General features: G+C 39.0%; 1 protein-coding gene across 1 annotated transcript in view; it reads right to left on the bottom strand.

Moving 5' to 3' along the window:
- GRIN2A (glutamate ionotropic receptor NMDA type subunit 2A) overlaps nt 1-26,561 on the bottom strand; it is a gene marked incomplete at both ends in the record, with an annotated part of 190,226 nt that overhangs the window by 15,789 nt on the left and 147,876 nt on the right. Inside the window, 3 exons of the mRNA XM_082313177.1 lie at nt 491-678; nt 18,421-18,581; nt 25,093-25,322. Of these exons, the coding sequence (XP_082169303.1) occupies nt 491-678; nt 18,421-18,581; nt 25,093-25,322 (579 nt within the window). The remainder of the gene's footprint in view (nt 1-490; nt 679-18,420; nt 18,582-25,092; nt 25,323-26,561) is intronic.

Here is a 26,561-nt window from a genome sequence, read left to right as displayed (position 1 = left end):
AGTCACCCTACTTCAATTCCATAAACATTCTTTTACCAGAAGTTTAAATTAATCCATCCTAGATTAGGGATCACTCACACCAGTTCAGAACTGCACTAAACGCTTTTAAATAGCAAAACCGTCATGCTGAAAGATAACTCTTCTACCAAGTAAAAACTCCTCAGGAACTGCTCAAAGGCAAAAATAAAAAAAAGTAAATAAATAAATTTAGAAATGCTCTCTAATATTGAGGCCAGCGTTACTTTGCGATGTATATGAAAACACTTTCTGAAAATAGATGCAAACGTCCTTGGCGGTGAGGTGAGTTAGAACAGAGTGGAAGAGAATTCCTGTCTCAGCATCGAGAAATAATTTTAGTCATTTGTTTCGCATTTGTTTAGTTTTTTTAAAGACTTTAAGAGAATGGCAGTGAAAGGCTCAGAGCTGCTAAAACTGAATTAACTGTGCATACATAGAGAAAGAAAAGAAAGGAAAAAAGATTGGTCCCTACCATCTCCAACAAACTGAAGGAGGGCTAGATCAATTTGTCTCTTCCAAGGTGATCCTTTCTGAAGTGCTATTCCATAGCCCGTAGTGGCAAAGATGTATCCGCTCCCTATTGTGACAAGTTTGCAGCCTTCATCTCTTCCAGCCTTGTAATTCAGCACCGCTGCATCATAGATGAAAGCATCCAACTTCCTGAAATAAAAGAAAACATTTTACAAACCAAATCATTAGGGACAGCTGTTGTCACACTTCTTTTGTCCTTGATGTTAGGACCCTGTTGAATATCATATGGACTCTTTGATATCATTAATTACATATCCTGCTCTGCTGTATCTAAAATTAACAAAAGGCATCTATTTTAGTGAGGGGAAAGTAGGACACATAGTTTTGCATTTCTATTTTAAGGGATGCTGTTAAAAAATACTGAGCAGGAGAAACCAAGCTACAAAATATCTTGCCCTGTTATCTTTGTATCTTTGCTCTCAAAATGGATAATAAACACCATGAGAAGCAAAATGATCTCCAAAACCAACAGAAATTACAATAGAGAATTTAGAATTGAAACAACAATAACCCATTAGCTTATTTAAGATACTGCATGAGACTGAAAACGTGACTTCACTGGTTTTCCACACACACTCTGATGTCTCTTTCCAAAAATAAACAATGAAGGTGGAGGTTAAGTCCTTGCTAAGACAGAGGAAGGTATTGGAGCCTATCTGATAGAGCTATCTAAATCCTGCTTAAAAATTATAGAAAATATTTCTTCATGATTTGCAGTTCCAAACATTATTTCTGCACAGCAGGAATAAGGGAGCTTCTTGTGGGAATTTCGAGCCTTTCAGCCCATCTACCTAAAAATGTAAGAATGGGATAATCCCGTTCTCTAAAGTATACAGGGAACGCAACATAATAGAGGAAAACAAAATCAATAAGGAAAGGAAAAGAGGGAGTGTCCTTCAGGGATGATTTTTAAGAAGCACTGAAAAACAAGAGTTAGAAGAGACAGGTACATGGCTATTTCACAAATGAAGCCAGTACAAGTGCATATACAAGAAGAGGAGGCCATTTGGAAGGACAATCACTTGCCAGCAGTAGACGCCAATCAAAGACAAGACATTTTTATACCTACAGACATTCATAGGCAATCTTTAAAGGGAAAAAGATAAAACTTAAGTTTATTTCGTATTGCCTCCCTCATCTGCAGCCAAAACCTTTAAATTAAAATTTCTACCACTTGCACAAGACTAGCAGAATACAGAGGTAATAGGAAAAAACTATCATCTCAGCCCAAAACCAACCTAAATGATGCACTAAAACAATGCTATTGCGTCCCCCAGTAACACACTCGCCCTTTTCAACACCTTTGCCCATCGCATAGGAGGCAGAGGAACGAGGAGGACGCAGATACACCATCAGCTTCCCAGGTTGGTGCAGGAGGAGTCTTCACCCTGCCACCCGCACTGGCATTGCAGCTCCCAGGCACTGCTGGCACTGCCTGCTCTGCCTTTGAAGAGCCACAACGCCTTACTTTGGAGCACTGCTAAAAGTCTCTGACGGGATGCAAATGACCGAGGCTGGCAAAATACCGCTCATAACCAGTTGGGACCGGTCTTCATGGAAAGGGAATTATAAAAACAAATTAATTGTGGCACAAACAGGTACAAGAGCATCAACTTCAATTACATTATATCAGTATGTACCTGTTGTGAACTCTGGTTGAAATTTTGGAATCACACTTGCCACTAGCTTAAATCAGCTTATGTTGATAAAGCTTTTCACTTATATCCACAGAACAGAGCAAGACCTAGGCATATCAGATTTGGCTACTGACAGGAAAAAAAAAAACAAACCACACTTTCATGCATGACATAATTCAATGTTTGTTCTTAAATAATCAATCAGAGATTCATACAGAACCTTAGCTTTTGCAGAACTCTAGATCAGATAGCAAAAATGCGGCACTAAAAAATACCCCTATCCATTTCACGTTAAACCAAGAGAAATACCAGGAGGGCACGAGGTTGTTGGATTTTGTCTGCTGTCATGAAAAAGTGAAGAGTGACACTGCTGTCACTACTTACTGTACGTTATTGCTTCCCTTCAAGGATACTTACCCCAACAGTCACCATTCAAGTCATCAAATTGGAATTTAGTGAAGTAGTTAATTTAGAGAAAGTACAGGTGGCTCATACAACCATTAACAGAAATAGCTGGGCCATCATTTCCTTTGGTTTTCCACTCCTCCCTAAAACATAGTTGGTGCAATGCTCAGCTTAAAGTCAGCTTAGCTCCATTAATGCCAAAAGGCTGACTCTCTCCTTCCTTTAAATGGGTAAGTTAACATGGAGATAACAATTGCTAAACAGCTGGTAGGTGATGTGTCACAAACTCAATCTGGAAATAAGATATGGATGGCTACCTAGCACTGAGGGTAACTAAACTGGAAATAGCCAAGAGGGTGTTGGGGTACTGCCCAAGCCTGCAGTCTTCAACACAAGACCAGCCAGTTTTCTAAATTATGTGCTTTGATGCAGCACTTCGGAGACAATCTTTGGTTTGTGTAGAGAGAAAGAACAAAAATCCACATCCTTTGGGTAAGCACACAAGGGACAAAAAGAAAACTGCTTGCCATACCCTCAAGATACTTGTAACATTTCTGATCTACAGCAGACAATTACGATAATCAATACCATCCAACCTCATGCTTTCAGACCTCTGCAGTTATCTGTGGGGAAGGAAGGATGCTGCCCCTCTCAGCAGATGCCTTTGGCGCAGGCAAGGGATTGGAAGGTAATGCTCCTCTCTGCGGGTACAGACACTGCTGCAACCAGCCAACCTAAGTTAAAATACACTCTAGAATTTGTCATCTGTTTATTCTGGGATTTATAGTTTTGCAATGTAAGCACATAAAACACATGCTGGTAAACACAGAGAAAATATAAAAAGTCAGCTCTTCTTCTGTCAAAACAGACTCAGTCAGAAATACAGAGGAAAAAGATATCTTTGCTAAAGACTCCAGGGCAAAAGCCTTGTGCTACCTCAGAAATCATGCTCTTCATAGGCAGCTTGCCTCCTTAGTTATTGAGCAGTGTAGTAAAACCTCGGGACAGAAAGACGAGGCACAATCACAGTTTCACTCACTTGCTGTGGACCCACCTCCCCACTTTCCCAGGGAGTCTGGCATCAGCTGCAGTGCGTACGCACAAGGAAAGCAGGTTCTGAAGATGCAGAAGGCTCTACTCGAGGTTTTTCTCTGTGCTACTTCTATAAGGTCACAATAAATCTCATTACACAAATCGATTTAAAAACATGAGGTACTTTCTTGACAGATGCCGAGTGCTGAAAGGTTCTGCTATCAGTTGCTGCCCAATGCCTGAACTGTAAATCAAAGAGTTGATTGCCCTGAAAAAGTCTTGCTGTCTACAAACACAAACTCATATTCAGAATATATTTTCACCATTTCCAACATAAATCTTATAACCTCTCAAGGCTTAAATTATCTCTTCATCATGTGCTGATTACAGAAGTACTACTCCTTGCAAAGCAAAGCTTCAGAACATGATGTACCCCTGCAGCGTGGGCAGGGAGTAACAAGCCACATCTGAAGCTCTCAGATGTTAGGGCACCCAACTCTTCCATCACTAAGAGGTGAATTCCTGGCACTTTGAATTTTTAAGAACTTGCAGACAACTTTAAACATTCCTCAATAAGAGTTTCCAAAAACTGAGACAGCAAAATCTGGGCAACTCTGAAAATTTGACCCTGAGTTGTTTGCAAAGACAGCAGCGAGCATAAGCTCCGGAAGAAGACCAAGCGGGCATTTGCGCAGGCCAGCAGGCTGCCGGGGCCGCCGAGGACTTTCCTTCCTGCTACGTCTGCGTGGGGAAAGCCACATCTGCTGTTTTGCTTGGCCCTGATGGAAGAGCCAGGCTGCGCGCGCGGCAGTGACTGCTGGACGCAGTAGCCCGTCCTTGTCTTGTCATTCTCAAGGCAGGACTGGCAAGCTCGGATCTGTGCTCCAGCTCACCCTTTTCTTCTTTCTCTTCTTTTTTTACAGACGGACTGGCAAGCCCCAGGATCTTTGTTCTTGTGGCAGCAAAATTCAACTGTTCTACACAGTGAGAAGCTTTGTATTGGGCGGAGTGCTGACCACTCTGCTATTTAAGTTAGATATTCACAGTAAAACAGCTTACGCACACCGAGTACAGCACCCCACATCAAGAAAGGCTCAAAGCCTCTTGCAAACCTTAGTCATGTAAAAATGAATCAATTAACTTGTCATTTCAGTGCAGCCACTTCAGGGGGCGAAAAGCTTTGTCACATTGTGTAGGTTTAAATAAACTGCTAAGAATTATTAGAAAGATGAAAGAGAACTATAGAAACTGGAATGCAGCAAACCCCAAGATTTATAACGGCCATGAACTAGCCAAACACGCCAGGCATCTTCAATGAATGCAGAGGAACAGGACTACAGTGTTATGACTCATCCGAGCAACTGGCAGGTTACTAAATTTCCTCAGAACTACCAATAATCCTGGCTAGGAGCGAAAATAAACATTTTGGAATATTTATATAAGAGAGACTACAAAGGCAAATGTCCTTCATTACCTAGCAAGCACAAAGAGGAAAGGGGGCGGGGAGAATTTTAGCTCACACAGCATAGGAGAACATCAGATGTTATAAAATTAAGAATTGGAATAGTTCTAAAAAAACCCAAAAGAGCATTACTGAATATAATAATTTGAAGCGGGAGATCTGTGAAAAACAAATGTGGACAGTCTTGTACCTAAACGTTTGTAAGTCACCAAGAAGTATAAGAGTTGAAAAATCAGAATAGCTGTTGCAAAAACCCATTCTCTAAAGTGTTGTTGGATGCGTTCAAAAATGCCTGTGTAAAGAAAATAAAGTTAGAGGAAAAGGTATGGGAAAGTAATTTCAGAAAAGCTGAAAACACTTCCCTATAATTTTGCCCATCTTTATTATTGGCATGCACTTTTCATCAAATTCCTATGATGAAAATTGAAAAGCAGGATTAGGAACACGCTCCTTTATTAGCCATAGCTTCTTCCTCAACAACAGAAGTATAGCTGACTTTGCTTCCTTAACCAACTACATGATCCTTTAGCGATTTTGTTTTCTTGATGGAAGAAGAGGGAAAAATCTAAAATGGCAATCTGCTCAGTAGTTCTGGAGCCACAAGCAGTATCCCAGCACACCAGAAATCAACCTCTTTCAGTTACTTTGTGTCCTGCTATGACCCGTGTCCTAGTATTCAGAAAATGAGAGGGATGCTTTAATGTAGTCCTGTTTATTTACATTCTTCTATTTTACTGCCAAGCACTGGAGTCCATGGAACAAATGATACTGTGTTTCCACTGAGGATCAGAGAAACCGGAGCATGACTGAAGTCACTTCCCAGTTCTCAACTACTGCCGTAAATCCAAACACACGATACCTACAGCAGAATTAATTTCTTGCTAAAGCAGGTACCATTCAGTGCAGTGTTCATCTGTCAGATCCAGGACATTAACTTCAGAATCAATTTTTCTCACTCTCATTTCTTTATGTTTTCTAACACCCCAAATATGTTCTTTTCATGGCCAGACAAAAGCTGTGTATTATTACTAACACAGATTTGACTTACACAAAACCAGAATGCATGTAATACATGAAGTGCACCATCGTAGCAATTTGCTTGCACTGCTTTTTGCTGTAAACAGCTGTATCGTAATGACTTTTCTACATTATTTTTGATGAAGAGTTTTAACTCAAATATGCTCCTTCTGGGGCTTGTTCTGGAAACGTAAAGGTCAACTACATATTTAAGAATAATTATTAATTATAAATTATATAAATTTTATTCAGAGGAAAGATAGTTAATGAAAACAGATCTATTTTTGAAATTTGCCTTGCTGACTTAAAAAAAGCAAAGTGATGTTATTCCTCAAATTTGCTGGTAAATAAATGCAAAAGAGACTACAAAGATTATTACATAGCAAGTGTCATACCTGTTTACTAAGTCTCCAGTCATCTCTTTTGAAAGCAGAATATTTGAAATTACTGTCTTATTACAAATACCAGACTGCAAGTCAGTGAATCCTCAAACAATACTTCCACCTTTGCCCTCCCCTCTTTACTCCCACCCCCATCATCAAGAGCACTTTTACCTACTAAAGCTTTGTCTCCTAAATGTAATTTCAGAGGCGCAGCTCATTTTCAAAACATTATGCAAAACCCCACTACTTTTCAGCTGTTTTGATTTTAAAAATAAATGGCATAATCTGCAGAATAGATGCCTTACATGACCCTTAAAGCTGCATTTATAATTTGGTATTAGGCAAAAAACTGGTATCCACTTAAGGCTGGAATAAACATAAGCATATATTTCAGAGATCATCAATACCATTGCTGGGAATGCAGCAAGTGCAAAAATACTGGCTTTAAAATATGATGGATTTACATGACAGATTTACAGATGTACTACAAATTTATTAATTTACATTTTATCCCTTCTTTATCCACAGAAGGGATAAAAGAAAGTATGTCAAAAGTACACAATGAGAGAGACAACGTCATTTGTGCATCTCTAAAGCTGTGTCCGGGGGATCTAGTGCCAAAAGGTCACTATGGAATGACGCAGCAATCAAAGGGAAAGAAGGCTGCTCTGAAGACGAGGCTTCAATGAAAGTGCTCTAAAGTGACACTTTGATATTGCTGGAGCAAGAGAAGCAGATATTTAACCTTTAGCATGAAGGACTGATGACTTCTTTTACCCGGTTTTGACTAAAACGCATTTCAGGTTATCTGATGGCACTTCATCACCAGCAGTGACTTTATTTTTTAGCACATACTCAAACAGCTCCACGCAGATCTTAAGTTCACATACACTGGATGGATTTCTTGACATCTTGACATTGCCAATTCATTAGGGGAAAATTTAACAACCACCCCCCTGCAACAACGCAGGTTAGCAAAGTTTAACCCAGTTAAATGATGAACTCATTAGCAGGGAATGAGCTTTCAACTTTTCTCCCAGCTCAAACTGTCCTCACTTCAATCTTCACACAGGAACTGTAGACACAAGATTCGACAGAGCAAGCTCTGACAAACATTAACACCATCGTGAGAGATTGTGGAGGCTTCACCTCACCTGTCAGAGGTGACATTCCTGCATCACTTGGCTGTGGTTACCTGAATGGGCATATTCACCCTCCTCTCTCACAGGCGCTCCCATTCACCACCCCTCTCCACCCACCTTCCCAGTCCCTATAACATTTCCCTTAGCAACAAAATAATGGAAAATTTAGCATGCCTTTATGATTAATTTATACAACGGGATAGTGTCCCACTTCAAGTCTCAGAAGCCAAGCAATGAAGTACTTGCAAAGCGTCAATTTATCAAAACACAAAATTTGAAAAGTTGAGGAGAGGGAATATATTTTTAGATTAAAGATTTTGTCCCAGTTACAATAGCATAATGAAGGATAAATTCAGCACATTTCACCAAGCACCTGATCTCATCCCCAAATCAAATGAATACTAAAACTCAGAATAGCTTCTTCTCAAAAGAAGAAGGGTTAGATAGGCTATAGCTACTTTCACCTGTTCATTTTATTTCCAGGTACTTTGTAATATTTAAAGACATTAGATAGATAACTGCATTACCTAAAAAATGGTAATATAGACACAGGAGATAACCTTTTTTCAAAAAAATCAGAAGAGCACTCAGGTATTGAGTAAAGGAATTAGAAATAAATTACTATAAACCATTTTTTTTCCTAGAGGCAAGCTGCTATGGATCAGCTGAACAGGAGAGTCAGGCTTTTTTTTTTTTCTTTAAAAAAAAAAAGGCAGCGCATTTATCTTATGCCATGAAGAAATTCCTGAAAATGTGACCCAGCTTAAAAGGAGATGATGATGTCTGCTTCTGTTTATAGATAACTTGAAACTATTGAGGTACGAGCTTCCCCAGACATTTCAATGAGTGCCGCCTTAGATCCCAACAACCCTCTAAATGCCAATATTCGTATTTGCCCGTTCTTCAAAGCCTGTAAGAACCAATCTCCCCCAGAAAGTCCCCTGAACAGCACATTAAGTTCTATCAGTCAGTTATTTATTTCGACTTTTGAACACATGTGGAAGAAATACAGGAATGTGAGAATAACTGCATTTCCTGAAAGGACGGCAAGTGATGGGGAAACGGGCATCAGCCATCAGAAAAACTGATGCCAGAAAATCCTGCCACAAATGGAAATGCCATAGGAAGCCTTTATCTCTGTGCTGCCAGCTTGGTAGCACTTTGTAGTCCAAACCCTGCACTCTGCTCACTTCGGCAGTAACGCTAGCAGTAAAAGCAGGAAAGCTATGCTGATTCAGTCACACGTTTCTTTTAAGCTGTTAGATTGGAGAATTGATACTTTAGTGAACAGAAAAACGTGCCTAGATGGAACAGCAAATTTAAATGTTTTCATATCTCTGCAGTCTTTCAGCACAAATAGCAGTTGCCCAGTTGCAAACCAGCTCTCCAATTCCTAGCTTGAGCGACTACAGTTGTAACATCAACTGAACATCATTCCCCTCAGAGTCCAATACCAAAATGAATATTAGAATGAGCATTGAAACAAATATCAGATTGAAGTCCAAAAGAAAGCATCATAATTTAAATTGAAATTAAGTTACCCCCACCATCTGATGCCAAAGTAAGTGAAGCTATTGAATGCAGAAGTTGCCTGAAGCTGGTCAACCTGGGTAGAAAATACTGAATGGGCCAAACTGTTTAGCAGAGATTTCTTTTTTTACAGAATGACAGGAAGAAAATCGTTACTCACATTATTAGCTCCTTCAGATGGTTTTAAGGAAAGCGTATCTGTATTTGTACAATAATTTAGTACTTACTGTCAAAATTGATAAGCATAAATAGGCATTCTGGAGCATGGCAAACGTCTTGCTCTCCCAGGTAGTTTTGGATCTTTGTTCAGTACTGTTTGACTTACAAGTTCCCCAGAGGTATATATGGCTAGGAATACCTGTACATGGGCAGTAGACCCTCACTGTGGACTTGGATCCTGATAATGATGACACTGGCAAACAATAGATGCTTAAGGAGGAATAAAAGAAATAAGGCATGTATGGATGCTACTGTCCCTGAATATATTTTCTTGGCTTCAGATGAATGGCTATTTCATGAGCTCCAGGCTGTATTAAGCCTCATCATGTTTAACAGCTGCCAAGCTCTTCACCTTCCACCAATTCCTTCAGCTTCTTTCTGAGCTTGTTTTAATTTTGGTATTCACAACACCTGATCTCCAGGATGTAATTATGCCAATTTAACTCTACAAATGCAATATTCTGTCAATCACTACTGACCTTTACAAAGGCCTGGTGCCAAACAGGGAAAAGAAAGAGAGAGAGAGAGGAGAGAGCGAAGAGGAGAGACTGACTGATGTTCAGTTTTACTTAAACAAAAAACACTCAAGTGGCCTACAGTTGTGATTATTTCAACTTGTCAGCACTAAAGAGTACTACAGAACAACAATTTCTGAAAGTATTTTACATCTCTATTTCCACTCCAGCTACGAGGCAGAAAGTATGCAGACATAAAATATGATACTCCATATATGATTTACAGCAAAATTTGCCTGAACTCATCAGTGCTTCAGACGTGGTCTAGCTCGGTTTCATTTGACTGAGAAAATTAAAGTTCAGCTCTTTTCTAAGGAGTTCCCATGGTCCTGTCTCACGGCTCTATTGAATTTTTTATTTTGTCTTTCAGACCAGCTGCAGAAATGGATGCTTCTAAGCGTCAGCCTCCAAAAATGTCCAGAAGTTATATCCAGGAAAATGGTCTAGTGGGTGCCTTTGTACAGAAGTAGAGCGATCCAGGAGCTAGTTAAATCAGTCCTCTAAGCTATTTTATATTCCTGGCCATTAGTTATAAGTACCATTCACAGTGAATTATCTGAAATATTAATTTCTCATCTTTTGTCACACATTCACATTCTGGATTTATCACCCCCTTAAAGGAATGATCACCTGGCACAAAAGTTTGCCCTTTCAGGGTCTCACAAGAATCTTTTAAATTAATATCCTATAGATCTGATGAAAATATGGACAGTAATTTTCTTAAACATTTCTCCTTAACGAAACAACATTTAGAGATACAAATTGGATTCATCACTCAGTACTTTCCTTTCTTTTTTTAAAAAAAAGGCTAGTTCCTATCTTATATTATAAGTTTTGTTGTAGTAACAGCAGATGCAGACTCAGGAAAATATTTTTCCAACCACAGGTCAATAAATGAGTTTCAGATTCAGTAGTTTAAACTGGTGAATTCTGAGTATCCCAAAAGATCTCTAAGGCTTTCATACTTTGAAAGACACTTTGAAAGAGAACATCATTCCCTCTTCATTAAGTTCAGTACATACATCAACTACAGGCTGCTGTTTCAGTGACATCTTAAAAATGTGACTGGAGCAAGGATCACCCATCTAAAAACTGGTTATTTCAGTTGCTGTATTTGATTTTTTAATCCTGTTTTTGAAGCCTGTGAAAAACACAAAACCCAAGCAGGCTCAGAATAGAGAGCTTTGACGAGCAGGCCATGAGAAAGCAGGAAAACATCATGTTCTTAGAATGACAGCTGGATATTAAGGATTTGATACATTATTTTAAAATTCAGTTGCATAAAGTAGTGCCTGTGCTAAAGCTGTCTTCAGCACAGTTTCTCTCTTCATGTATCATAACAGGCATCCAGGAGGGTTGCAAGCAATAAATTATTACAGATATCTTCCCCTTTCTCCCTCAAACACACTTCAGAGTCAACCATCTCTGGCAATTTCTTAAAAATTTGGAAAAAGAATTGCTATATGTACTGTAATATTAAAAGTCTAAGAAAAGAATGAATATTCTCAATTGCAAATACTGTAAGGTGTTGTCAATCAGAAACAGTCAAAAAATATCAAGCCACTAGATTAAAAGTTCAAAAATTTATGTCTGCTGAACATTTCTTTTAGTTCCGGTTGCAAGCTGCTATTATCTGCCCACAAGAATGATGAAGAACTTGTGTTTTTTATGAAAAATTAAAATATATAATTTTTCTCTCAAACAGGTAATTTCTCTCATAGCTTTCCCTCCTCTTTTTAGGTGAAAAGGTATGATCCACAGAAAGTATAAAAAATAGAAAGCTTTTCCTTTGCTGAAAATGTTGATGACAATATTTCTGTAAGAATACACTGAAAATACTGCAAAAAATACTGAAATTGTTTTTGCATCCAAGTGGTGATGTCAGCTGGCTGCCTAAAAGACAAGTTTGTTCTGTTTTTTACTTTAGGCACACCACCACTTTAATTGACAGACCTAATTAACAGAAGGACCTGCTGGGCACGATCTGAATTGCGTTCCAGCTGACAGCAATGGAGATGTTTGCCTCCCGGTTACGCCTGTGCCAGGCTGCAGAAGCTGCCGGCGCAGCCTCCGACCAGTTCGTATCTGTTCAGCAAATAACAGAGTGTGCAAAGCTGTGAATTGGATACAATTTATAAGCACTGTAAGCACAACATAAATCCAATTCAGGCCAATAAACTTAGAGACAGAGGGTTAAAAGGGCATCAGAGCCTCCTAGGGTCTTCTCATGCACTTTCTCTGCTTAGTATCATTGGATTCTAAAAAAAATATTAATACTCAAATTGTTGTTTTCACATGGGAGAGCGTGCTTGTGGGGAGCAAATAACTCTTCATGCCATTCACACTGTTCAGTTAGATACTTCCAGGTGTTTCTTCTAGCATTATTATTTGTCATTAATTAAAAAACGCTGAGGACGAGAATCATCCCTATCAAAGGGACTAGCAGCTCAGGACACGCGTGCAGGCCGACAGCATCTTCTCACGGGACAGCTCAAATTTGACAATCTGAGGCCAGACCTGCCGAGGCTCCGGCAGTCAGAAACGCTATCACCACGGCATTCTTTCCAAGCGGCTTCGTATTTCCACCAGTATGCCACAGGCGACTAGGGACTAAGGTATTAAACTTGATGTGTATAAACTACCAAGCGTAGCAATCTTTAACAGGAAGGCAGATGGAGTCCCAAGTAAACTTCAGCATCGAATCCCTGAATATATAGTCACAGCTGTGGCTGTTGTAAATAAAAACTGAAAACCGCTCGTGACAGCGAGGGGGTCTGCAGCTGTACCACAAGGGGCTGCCTGCCTGGGGAACACAAGGGATTCATTACTGCAGCTTCCTTGAACCAAGTTGTATTCTCAGCTTTCGGCAATGAAACTGAAATAAAGTCCTCACATCAACATGCTGCTGTAACACAGCATCAGTTAGACCATCTCTTTTCTTGAAAGAAGATAGACACTGCGTGATACTCAGCTGCAGTCCTCATATCCAGGAAAACTGAGGAAGTGAAGAAAAAATTAGATGGATTCATCAGTGATGGGCAATAGGCAAGGGGAAGTTTCCCAACTTATCTCCATATCAAGAAGAGACTCTCCCAATTAAATTTTCTAATTTCAGCCATTAGCAGTTAAATTCCAGACAATATTGCAGTGTAGATGTGCTGGGGAAAAGGTGAGAACATGACACGTAGTTCCAGTTTATTGCCATTGCATTTTCTCCTCTTGACAGTTTTACAGCCGCAGAACACTCACACACGGAGAAACACTACATGCAACTCAACAGCTATGAGCTGATACAACCTACACCAAAGAATTAAAACAGGGAAGGTTGTTTTGCTTGCAAAAAGATAGCGTTCTTTAACTATAACCTCTTCTGGAAAAATACAGCAAGGCAAACAGAAGCAAACAAGCCCAAACAGCCACTGCAAATGTAACACAATAATTAACTACTTCCCATTCGAAGACTTATTCTCTCTTCAAGAAGCAAAATCAATAGGATCTGTGTCTCTGGTACAGAGGGTTCTAGAAATGTAGATTAATTAAACGCAGTACAGACAGAAATGCTTGCGATGCATTTTTAGAATTTTATTTGATCAATAAACATCTAAAGAACACAGAGGAGCCACCAAGGCTCTAACTGAGCTGGACTTCACCCACCAAGAATACATTAGCTACTGTCTTACAGACTTTACTCTTCTGAATAATGCTCAGGAAAATAACTGCCATTTCTGTTTTCATTAAGGAAAAGGAACAAAAAACTCTGGAGAATTCCTGAGCTGCTCAGTCCTGCCTAAAGAGCAAGCTGAAGCTCTGCAGGTAGCACAGCACATGTGGTTCAGCTGATCCCTTACATGCATGAAATTTAGGGAAAAACACCAGTACGTTTTTTGACAAGCTTACAAGATCGTGAATACTTTCAGTACTCAATTGCATTGAAGGAGGGACGATATTTTGCCATTTTGAAAAATATTAGTACTTCAATAGCAAGATGCACGGATTTTTCTCCCTTTTAACAGGCCTGGTTGCAAACTCATACCTTTAATTAATAAATACAGAAAGTTCTGCTGTTGTTCAAATGGTGTTTCACAGCTTTCTGAGAACTGTACCTGTGAATCTCAGAAATGAGACATTATTGACAAGAGGTAGATACTACTGAGACTTTACAGGGTTTTTTTAATATTTTCAGAAACAAAGGTTGATTTCTTATCAAAGGGGAAAAGACAATATAGCTGATAAATCTGCCTTCACCGTTGATAGCAACAAGCCTTCACGAGTAAGCTGCAACGAACCCCCCCAGGGGGATTCACCTGAAGGAGCAGGTATAATGTCAATGTCAGTATAAAGCAAAAATCTCATTTCCACTTTGATTTGCAGCATTTCCCAGTTGATTCCTTTCTAGAATGATCTTAAACGTTTTCAATGCTAATTGAACAAGATAGATCCAAGCCTATTGCCCATGTAGTGAAGTTGTTTGTTCTAATTAAAAAAAACAAATGCAGATGCTTTCCTTGTAAGTTAATTTCTGAAACACTATTAGCTTCGCCTCTCAAAGATGAAAACAGAAAGGGGCTGGGTATTTTGTTCAAGGCTTCCCAGGCATGGATGTGTGCATACTCATCTCTGCATGTACAGCAATACTCCAACACAAGAGCTATCTAACCCCTACAGCAGACCAGGAAATAAATGCAGGAACATCATTTATTTAATACACATTTCTATCCGTATTTCTGCCCTTGTGGTTTTTCCTGGCCACATTAGCAACTGGACTGAAGCAGCTGATTTTTCACTTCTTGTGAGAAAGCAAGATAAAAAACCCAGTTTGTTTTTTAATTTGTTTTCAGAATGAGGAAAGGGGCACGAGCATGTCTCCAACAAAAAAGAAATCTTAGAGAAATCTGTGCATCTAAAGCTTTATGTTTGTCTCCTTCCCGCTCCCTCCTTCCAGTTCAACTCAATAACATTATCTATTAACCACGATGGTCTCAAAGATCAAGATACTCCCAATACATCTCAAGAGGCGAACGCTAATTAAAGCTGATTGAAAGACTTAAGAGTTTGAGATACAGCACCACCAGACTGAACGGTGACAAGAGACTACTTGATAGTTGGATTCTATTTAGACCAGATGCCACCTGTGTACCATTATTCAGTCACTGAGTATTGCCTGATTGCTGGTATTTTTTATTCCACCTTAAAATTAGAATCAAACACTATATATAAGGAATTAAAGGGGACTAAATCTTATGTCTTCAATTAAGCAAAAGTAGTTTTAAAAGTGAGATTGGAAATACATACAGGTTATACAAACATTCTTCAGGAATAACACAGGTACTATTTATTTTGACTCACAGCAGCAGTTATCAGCCAGACAGTCTTTGCAAGTCCTTCCCAGGTCTATAGTCTATGACTCTATAATTACCAGGTAGTTCATCTTCCAAAAGCTGTGCAGAAGCAGCAAGTTTACCATACATAAGAAAAATTGCTTGTTGTATGCTACCAATGATGAGGATGAAGAAAGAAAAAAGATAAAAGTAGAGGAACAGCTTTGACAAGAGATAAAGATGAAAACAGACAAAATAGCTATAATAAGGTAAGCAGAACCCATACATACTGAAGAGGAAAATAGAAATTATATATTTGCTCAGAAGCAGAAGCAGTTTGAGGAAGGAGAGACAGATCATCCTCAAAAGAGCAGTAGCAACATAGGCTCCATGGAGCAAGATGTATTAAAAATCATGGGATCAAGTGAAGTAGGGAAGGTGAAAGCTTGATCAGGTCTAGATAAGGATGAAAGGGCAAACTTTACATGGGAGAGAGAAACAACCTGGTCAAACAATTCATGAGGGAGAAAGGAAGACGATACAGCGTGGGCACATAAAAATGTGGAAATGGTTATGTATACTGAGAAACAGAACAGAAAATTCGGTAGAAAAAGTGAAAAATGATGGTTTTGAAGAATATGAGTCTGGAGAAAAAGAAGAGGCGGGCAATTGTAATACATTACCAAATACCTATGCATGCTTTTCTATTCTCCTTCCTACAAAGAATGCAAGTTATTACAGTGCCATATTATAGAGTCTCATCTCTTTCTTTCAGGACACTTGTAGCTCCAGAGATCCCTGGGCTGTCAGCCATGGGAACTACATCACATCCTCACCAAACATCTTAGCAAAAAGGAAAATCTGGGTGGGCTCAAGGTGCAAGTGACAGGTGAGGATGACAGAGCCGGGTCAGTCTGGTCACCTAAATGAAATCATCTTTCCAGAGAGAAACCACTCTGAGGCAAAGAGAAGGTACAATCATGCCGCCTGATCTGTAACCGAGTTTACTGCCCACAGTTATCACATTGATTGGGTCTTTGCACAGTTCTTGCTCTGCAGAAACTGAAGGCAGAAAATACGTAAGCCCATTTGACGCTACTCTCCTGCCCAAACCTGCGATATAAGCAAACACAATGTGACACTTCTATTGTGGGAAACTTCAGCAGCTGATGGCATGCTGTTTAATCCTTCTGTAGGTGCCATCAGACAAAATACTAAGGAGCGCAGCTGTATGTAGCAGTTACTTATATTGATCCAGAAAACACCGCACATGGCAGCTTATTTGCACCATCTGCTACAGAAATGTCAGTCAAGGGGAGCAAGGTAGACACCTGGGGGTGTCCACACTCAGAAATCACTTAGAAGAGGAAAGAAACTCCAGTAGGGGAAAAAAGAAAATCTATAAAAAATGAATAGCTTATGCTGTCAAAAGGACTAAAGCTTTTGAGGACGAGCAGTGGCTGGCACAAGAGCAGCCAGCCTGAGTTTCAGTGAATGTCCTGAACTGCCCTGCAGTCAGGTAGCCCAACCTTTTCATGCTTAAGTGTCTGACAGGTGGCCTGATTTTAAAGCTAACAGCAGTTTTCCAGGGCTTTCAGTAGCACAAATGGTTGGTAAAAAGTACGAGGAATATACATCCCCTAAATAAACTATCCATCCAACTGAACAAGCCCAAGCAATGGCTGAAATTAAGGATAGCTGCTTGTTTAAAAATTCACAGCAGGAATGATAGCATTCAGCTGACTATCTATAATGCACAATTTAGCTGCCACCCAGGAACAGAACTTGCACAGGCCCGGTGGGAGCAGGAGCTCTGCCTCCAGTTTGGAAGAACTTGGGCAAGGTTCATCTCCCGTTATGTTACAGGTCTATCTGAGGATGGGACAAACCGTGCTTGGGAAATGCCAACTGAGAATGCCTTGAGAAATGGTGACAGAGGGAGTCCAGACAGGAACACGGAGACAGCAGAGAAGGAAACAGTAGGAAGGATAATTTTTTAAAGAAGGGAACGTGCACTTTGAGGAAAAATTTGGGAACTTCAGGTTTTTTCACGCAAGAAATATGTTACTATCCCCTACATGTCTGGGAGAAGGAGAGTAAAAATTAAAAGGACAAGCAGTTCCCAAAAAAGGACCAAAAGGAACAGCTAATTTAGTACAGGAAGAAATGTGTCCTGCCTTCACCATAAATAACAGCAGGCAAGACGTGCCCTGAAACAGCCACTAGAGTAGACGTACTTAAATCCCCTATGGGTAACTTAGCCTTCTCACTTCAAAACAAAACAAACCTAAACAAACTATATTGATAAGTTACGATTATTGTAAGCCAGTATTATTAATGAAAATACGCATGCTATTATCAAGCCTATATCTTTAGAAAAGATTACTAGAGCTAACACATTCCTGTCACCCAGATGAATACCGATACAGGTAGTGAGTCACTCTCATACCTTTTGAGGATTAAGAACCAAAATTCGGTCTCTCTGTCCAACCACACAGAATGGGCTACTTCAGAGACAGAAAAGGATGGATGGCACGCAAGTCTAAATCTCAGATCTTAAGGAAGAAGGACAATAATATTTCCCAGAATATTTACCAAGATTGCCAGAAGCAGGATTAGATAGTACATTTGGGACTATTTCATCTCAACAGATTTTACGAAGATCAAAGTCAATACTTCAGATGTGACAGTAAAGGTGCAGGGCCATGCTAATTAGAGGAGGGAAGAAAATGTAAGAGTGGACCTAAAAGCATACCAAAGGGATGGGACGTTGAAAAGAAATAACAAGCAGTTGCACACTGGCCAGACAAACAAGCTTTGTCAGAAATTCACCCTGCGAAAGCACATTCCTATGAGAGAGAGTTCTGCAAAGATGCTGTATGAAACATTATGTTCTGCATTGAGCCCCCACCAAAATCCAGGTCCATCTGTATCATCTCTCTTTAAATTCGAGAAATACTAATTCTGCCCTTTGAATCTATTTTACATAAGACATCGAAGCTTCCATGCAATTTTAAAATAGTCATACAAATCACAGGCAATCGTTTTCCTTTCCGATATCTGTACAATGCAGTTGAAAAAAAAGAGAGCGATGTACTACACGGCATGCCTGACATCAGTCTGTTCCAGTATCACAGTAAGCACAGATTAATATTTCTCAGTTTTTGCAAGTCTACAGTACTCTTTAAAATCCATGGGAAAAAAAGCTTACCCAGTTTTCAAGCTGACCAAGGCATCTTCAACTCCTTTCTGATTATACTTCGTCATGTAAAGGTGCATATCAGGGTAGTTGTTTCTGATATTCCTCTCTGTGCTTCCATTTGGGACCGTTCCAAATCGAAAAGGAGGTGAATAATCGTACGGCCTTTGAAACTAGAGGGAAAAGGGAAAAGCAAAGTGTTTCAGGCACTCAAAATGCGAAGAAGGGCAACTTCAGGTTGAAAAAAACAGAAGTGGTATAAGCTGCCTCAAATTTCTTCTAGGCAAATGCTGTGGGTTAATTCAGCTCTATTATACTAGAAACTGTGTCTTCACACTGACTGAACTTACAGGAACATCTACATCCAAAGTAAAAACAGCTCAATTTTGCCACTCCAATGTGACTTTCTCCCATACACTGTGATATAACAGGCCAGCAGAAACTGGAGCAGAGAGATACTGGAAGATGTTCCTTATCTGCCGACATCTCCCTAGAGAACCCAAACTACAAGCAGACACACTGGTGAACAGCAATCAAAAGAAAACAGTATTTTGTTGGTAGTCATTTCACACCTCCATCTCAGTTGAGACATTGTGGGTCCCCGCACAAAGGCGGCCGGAGGATCATATGCACTACCTGACAGGGAGCCCAGCGCAGGGCTGCCGGGGGTGCGGGCGACTGCAGGAAGGTTGTGCGAAGCGGGGACAGGGTGAGGGCTGCTTTCCTTCCACCGCCGTGTTTCGAGGGGAGTAAAAGGTCTCGCATCTCCCTCGGGGGCTCAGCAGCTGCATCACTTGACATGAAAAGGGCTCCTGGAGCTCTCACACCTATAATCTTAGTCCCTATTTATTCCTACAATTGAAAACTACAAACTATTTGCTTGAGGGCATGTAGGTTGATTCTACAATTTTACTCTCTGTATCACGATTGCATCAGCACAGACAAACAAGCCAGGGAATATCTGCAAAGGAATAGCGATAGCTCAGGGCACACTCAGGTTTCAGATTTGGATATCATTCAGATAATCTCACATAAACTTCTGCTAACAGACCTGAAAATTTTATATGTGCCTTTTCAATATCTCCCTTTAAATACTAAGTGACACTTTAGGATTAAGTTAAAATGTCTCTTTAAGAAATAAATGAAAAAGGCCACCCAAATTAGAGGAACTATTGGCTAATGAGGAAATTCAATTGAGCATTGATAAAAGCGGTCACCCATGAATTCCACGGTAAAACGCACTCTGTTTTTACTGTTGAAGTTAGGAGAGCAATCTATATACCCTGTGCTGCAAGAGACAGCTAATATTTATACAGCTGCTGCTTCCTTTGGGCTACGTATGTAATACTTCTCTTTTTAAAGATTGGTCTCAGTGCATCAAGATTTCCCAGGATCCAGTGCCAATTTGCAAAGAGAATACAAATAGGCTTATACAAAAACTGGGAGTATTTTCAATTCCGTCAAACCTTGACTGTGAAATTATTGCTGCAACAATATTTTCATGTTACAGAACTACAATTAAATGCTTCATTTTAATTAAGCATATTTTGACAAAGCATAAAGGAATGAACTCTATTTTTCTCTATTCGTTTAGCTAGCAGATGTCTTACTTTTCTCATTTTCCCTTTTCACAGCTTTACTGTTTAAATTATTACTTTGCTACTACTTTACACATACTAATTGACCCATGCACTAAAATTACACTGTATACTAGTCATGGTTCTTAGTCTATATTTGCTATCTCCTTTTTTGAGTTTATTATGCAGCACTGAAACAAACCCTGCTCTTAAATATATGTCCAGAGATTCTACTGATACAGATGTAGCTTGCTATTAACTTTATTTAAACCTAGAGATAATGAATCCCTGAAGTAGTGAGATGTCTTCCAGTATCTACCTAATATCTGGATCAAATCTTCCAGTCAATAGAACTGGAAAAAATAATTAAAGAAACAATGTTGGTTTTGAGACCTGTAAAAATTGCTGCTGCTCCTACAGCTGACGTTTTTTGGAAATTCAGCTGTGGTGAGCATTCTCCAAGCTCATTTCTTAATCCTGGGGTATGGCAGGGGAATTGGGGGAACAGGGAGATTATGGTTGAGTATCCTGGTAATTTAGAAATGAAGTTTGGCTCTGAATATTCTCACTTTTCAAGAACATTCATATGAGCTTAAGGTGTTGGGAGGAGTGTCCTCCCCTAGGAACAGTTGAACACAAAATATTTCTGCAGGACAGCAGAGATTGATAAAAAATACTAGTTCATTCAAAGATCACAGGGAATAACAAGCAGATGAGTAGTTCCAAACACCATCCACAGACTAGAATTTCTTGGCACAAGACACCCAACCAACAAATTTTAACAGTCACAAGGAGATAATTTTTTTGAAACGGTTGTCTGCTACTACTGCCTGCTCACAGGCTACTTGTAAAGAAGAAAGAAAGGGTTTCAAATCTTTTTACTAGCAGTGCACTCATATCTAAGGTGTATAAAGTTCTCATCAATAATTTTAAACTTATATTCTGTGAACTGACATGTCCTGGAGAAGTGTATCGGCTCTGCGATTGCAGCAAAGATCTATGTGGCAGGCATGAGACAAGAAAGAAAAAAGGATCAAGTCTCTACATGCACACATTTTCCCTGAAGCCCCATGATGGGAAACAAAATATATCATGTCTGCTAGGAACCAGTTTTCTTCCTAGACATTTTCTGAAATGCTAATTTTTTTTTTAATCATTAATAAAATCCTTAAATTGAATGCACTAGCCCCCTGCTTGAATCATAATTGTGGAGAGATCTACCGTTATTCAGAAGACTAACCAATTCGTTTGTGTTTCCTCACGCTTCACCAGCTGCTAGAAATGTGGCACATGGCAACAAAACTCCAATCTTTTGCTTTTATTTTGTTTTACCTATATGCCTTAATAAAACCGACAATTTTCTTAAGTCAGTAAAGTGATCTTTCACAAACATTAAATACCGACTTCATCTGAAGATTTGCGTGCTTGCCTGAAAAGACTGGTATTCAGAGCAGTTGTTTGTTATTGTTCTGGAGTATTTTAAGGAACTGTGGAAAACATTACTAAAATAGTAGAAAATAGTAAATATTCTCCCTCTGCCAACACAGATTTTAACAGGAATTATGGCTGGTTTGGATTGATAGAAAAATACCCATATCTGAACTCTCTCCTTTCTTCTTTTACCAGATGGAAAACACTAACTATCTGATTTCTGACCTTTGAAAAATATAGCTATTAGTAATTCCAAGACTATTATTATAATCATCAGTTACTGAAATGTAGCTGATATCTATGCCTGATAACCCTCAAAAAGCACTGTAAAGGTCTAATATTGGAGAGATGGATTGGGGAAAGAGGGTCACCCTAACTACGCCATCATCCATGCTGCCTCCATGCTGCCTTCTGACCTCGGCCTGCTCTGTTTTCACACAGACACATCTCTAAGTAACTGGAGAACTTGTGACATCTTATTGCACAAAAATATACAGCCAAGGTTACAAGAATACTGTGAACCTTGCAAAAATAAGGAACATGTAAATGCCATAATTAAGGCTTCCTATTAAGTTTGAAGGGAATCCCCTAGACCACATGCACGTGGGGCATTTCTTAAAATGTGACTGTGTGGAGGAATCAGAGCAGATAAATGCTTTGCAAGACAATTCTGTCCACTGCTATCTACTCTCTCTTAATAATCTTGTCTCTCTTTCATTATATGAAAAAGACCTAAATGGTCTCAAAAGTAACAAGTGCTACAAATGCCAGCTTTGCTGGATACTTCTGGACTAATTTTCTGTACCTTTTTATGAACACAAAGCTTTTAAAAATCTTTTACATACCCAAGAATGTCAAAATATAATTTTCTTCTCATTTTCTGAATCATTTGAGTTTATGAACACCCACCCCTAGTAACTCCAGTACGTGCTGTGCCATGTCTTTCTGGGTGACACATAGATGACATGGCATTCAGAAATTCATTAGCAACAGTATGAAGGTTGAGGAAACTATCAAGAGGTCTTAAAGCGAAGAAGGGTAAATAGCACGTTATCCTGTGTTCAGCAAACCTGGTGAACCAGATGCTGGAGCATAACACATTTCCTCAATGGGAAGATGGTGAATGCTGAGGGTCGGGGATGACTGCTCAGAGAGAGAAGGGTTTTCTCCTGGCTTCTCTTTTCTACAGTCTATCACATACGGAGCTGGATTGAGAAACCCCAGTATCTCTAATTGGGAATACTTTATTGCATTGACAATACAACATTGATAGAAGAGCTTGACTCTTCAGTTGTGGCAGTAGGAAAAAAGGGAGAGGGGAAGAATAGCAAACTGGTTTACCAGCCCACAAGTTTTTTCAAAAATTTGTTGAACTTCTAGATATTACTTATTTAAAATTAATTTTACTCATACGGTGTGTCCCTTCTCACTTGCCTTTGCCTATTAATGCCTTGCTTGCAGCAAGGGTCAGAGTTCTCTGCTGAACGACAGTAAAAGTATTGCAAATTCCTGAACCACTCTCCTACTAACAACACTGCAGCAATAAGGCAAAGAGGGGAGAAAGATAATTTAACATGTATCAGATTATATTCCCATAAACTATCCTTAATTATTTGAATTTTTAAAATCCGAGACACCTCAGGATTGTGGAGGAGGCAAAACCTGTGTATGACAGAAAGAATGTTTTGAAATAGATCATTGCTTTTCTGGACTTCTGGCTTGTTTAATTTAATCAGAAAAGGCATGGCTCCCCTGATTTATCTCTATATGCTTCAGGCAAAGTTTGAAGAACTGCAAAATAAAAACAAAGGTGGCAGATCAAATAAATGATCAGCAGACCACACAAAAACAGATGGTATTTTCTGATTCAAGTATTTTTCCATTTTTATTTTGCTTTGTGTGGGAATAAAATCCAACTTAGCAGAGAGAACAGAAAAATGACAAAAATAAGGAAGTCATTAGCCAAAAGCTACAGAACAAATACTGACATTTTCCCAGCCCATAGGTGAGACTGGCAAACGGCCAGCAAAGAGAGGAAGACAAGGGTGCACTGGCAGACCCGAATGCTAGTGCTGCGCCAGGTGCAAGCCAAATCCTGCCAAAACCGAGACCTCCCAGGAAAACGCTCTGTACTTTCTCACAAACAGGAGAAAGACATTTCTCAAATCCTTCTTTTTAATCCTCAAGAGAAGAATACTTTTTATCTGTCTCTTACTAAGAATATTATCTTAAAATAGAAGTATATTTAACAGTCTTCATACTCTTTCAAAGGCTTTGCGACAACACAACTTAATGAAAACAAAACTACTATCATTTTTTGTTTCTTTTTATCTGTCTTTCCTCTAGCCATGCTTGCAATTCATGCTTTGATACTTCAGGAGATCAATCAAAGGCTGGTCATAAAATACAGTTAAAACAAAAAACAGAGAGAAGGCTATCTGAGCTGTTGCCTTCTTTTGAATAACAATTTCCTTTATTTTCTCTTCTTTGAGAAAAATCCCTTGTGAAGTTCTCCCCTGGGCTATACTCTATTTAAATATTACTTCTTAATGTCAATATTTAGTTTAATTTTAGAACAACTGGGCACAAACTTGAAAACAGCATGCCCTTCATGTATTTTGTGCATATCCATCACAACAATAATTTTGCAAATGGACTTCAATCCGTCCACGCAATACCACTATTACAAAGCAGTCACACAAATTAAATAAAAAAGAAGTAATTGCTAGGTTTCTGATTTATAAGGCTATTGATTAAAATTCACAAGTACAAAGATCTGGCGAAGTACACTTTCAGCAGAAGAAAGGTCAATATGAAAAAACAAATTGAAAACAATATGAAAAATAAGCATATTTATTATTTGTCAGTTTGTGTGAAACTTGAATAGGATTTAAGTGAACTATCAGAGCCTACTGCTCAAAGTGAAATTCTCACAAAAGTTATTGAATTTGAAAAGCATCTTCCACCAACACGTCACAATTCTGTGCTTTATCCTATGTAATTTACACCTCACTTCAATGTGATAACACAAACCCCCAAATTTTCATATCTGTTTATTTTTCCTATTTACTCCTGTCATTTTATACAAGGAAAACATTCAAACAGCCACAGACAATATGTATCACTTTTTATCGTTTCTCTTTGCATGTTTGTGCTGGCACCACTTCAAATCTGAACTCCTTCTAGAACTTCCTTGTGCACTACACAGAAAGCAAAAAGGCATTTTTTCAGGAGCATTAACTGGCTTCCAATAATGACTGGATAGTTGCTAGTTTTATGAATAATTTGTCAATTAATATATTATTAATATTCCACTCAGAGGTGTTCAAATAATTTTAAATATGCCCTCCCTGCATTCAAACTGACTTTTTCACTTTTCAAGCTTCTGTATATTGGTGAGGCATTCCTTTTAATCAAACAGAAATTTATTTCCATCACAAAATAAAGGTGCTTTTCAATTCATGCAGTTACTTTTGAAAAGGCAACTCAAAGACTTTGAAAACAGTCTGATATTTTCATTCTTTGGGTCTTAGGCTTGTTAGTAAAGGGTTACACTCAGAATGAAATCATCCAGTTTTAGCTTATTATCTTGCTCAGAGTTTTTTTAGCACAAAGTACAAATTTGTAGAAGGATTATGAAGAATGGACGCTGACCTCTTTTTAGCTGAAGACCTACCTTTTTGTCACTCAGTCCAGTCACTTGGTCAACAAATTCCTCTTGAATCATAAATGCAGCTAAGTTGGCAGTATAACTAGCCAGGAAAATGACAGCAAAGAAAGCCCAAACCGACACCATGATTTTACTCGTCGTCCCTTTGGGGTTCTGCACAGGCACGGAGTTGTTGAATACCAAGCCCCAGAGTAACCACACTGCCTTTCCAATGGTAAAGGATGGTCCATGGGGATCTGTAATGGCAAAGAGCAGTTATTTCAGCTGCAGTTAAATTAAACCTTGGCCAGATACCCTACATAATAACACCAAATTACTGACAAAGACATTGTTAAAAAATATTTCAATACATAGTCACTGTACTCCCAATGTAATCACAGGATTTACCATAGGTACCCTCTATTGTAATGACAATAATTTCCATATTTGTAAAAAACAAATCAACATTTTTCTATGTGATGTTTAGTTCAAAAGTTTTAAAATGAAAATGGAAAGCATAGGTTTGGAGAAGCAAACTGGTATGTCTCTTGCAGTAAGGTATGTGCCACTTCCAGTCTTCGGTGCCAGCGGACATGTAAAATGGAAAACTGTGGGTTTAAGTCTTAATGATTCAATTCTAGTACTTTTCTCACCCAAATTATTTTTTATCATCTCCAGTCTTCCAGCATCATGCTTTTTGAACTTTATGTAAGCGTATTTAAGAGCAAAATGTGTGAATATGTCACCTACTTCTAAGCAACGTTGCACTCAGGATAAATCAGTAAGTCAACAGAAAGGAGCGACCTGTATAGATATGTAACTTAGAGCGAACCAGACTCTGGCTACCTCACATGTTCAGAGTCAGTTCTGTGGCTTCAAATGTGTTGGCATTACAGGTAAAAACCTGTCCCAGCTAGTCCATTCTGTAACTTTTGTTATTCCTGTTTTCAGTCAATTTTTAATTCATCCCAAAGCAAGAAGAAGTGGTCAGCACGACGCCCTCATGTCCATATAGTGGCACAAGTGGATTAGCAATGCTATTATCCCCTTAAAAGGCCTTATTTGTAGAGCCCTATGAGAACAAAGGGAAGTTTGTTCTTACCCAGCTCTAGGTAAGTACAGTGCAGCCATCATATATTGCTCGTCATCCAGACTCCCTTTATCCCCAATGGAAGAAACAGGCCTCCCCTGACTGTGACTCATCTGACCTTTTTATAAGTACCTATTTTTCAATTAAATGGCAATTCAGACAATAAGCTCTGATGCAGACACCTGTAATATTACCTCCTTCACTGCCCTGTCCCTTTATCCAAGGGGATGCACATTACAAACTCAGATTTAGTTATTAATTTAATTATAATTTACGTTAATAATAATTTAATTATTTTTAAAAGAATAGAGCCCAAAGTGGGCATACTCAGTGCATGTTCTCTTTTCAGTAGAAATGCTCTCTAATACAGCACAAATTTTTCACAATGCAATCAAGCACATCTTAG

This window comes from Platalea leucorodia, assembly GCF_965183815.1.
Source record: "Platalea leucorodia genome assembly, chromosome: 5".
NCBI lineage: Eukaryota > Metazoa > Chordata > Aves > Pelecaniformes > Threskiornithidae > Platalea > Platalea leucorodia.
The sequence above is the reverse complement of the archived record's forward strand: the minus strand, read 5'-3'. Positions and strand labels throughout refer to the sequence as shown.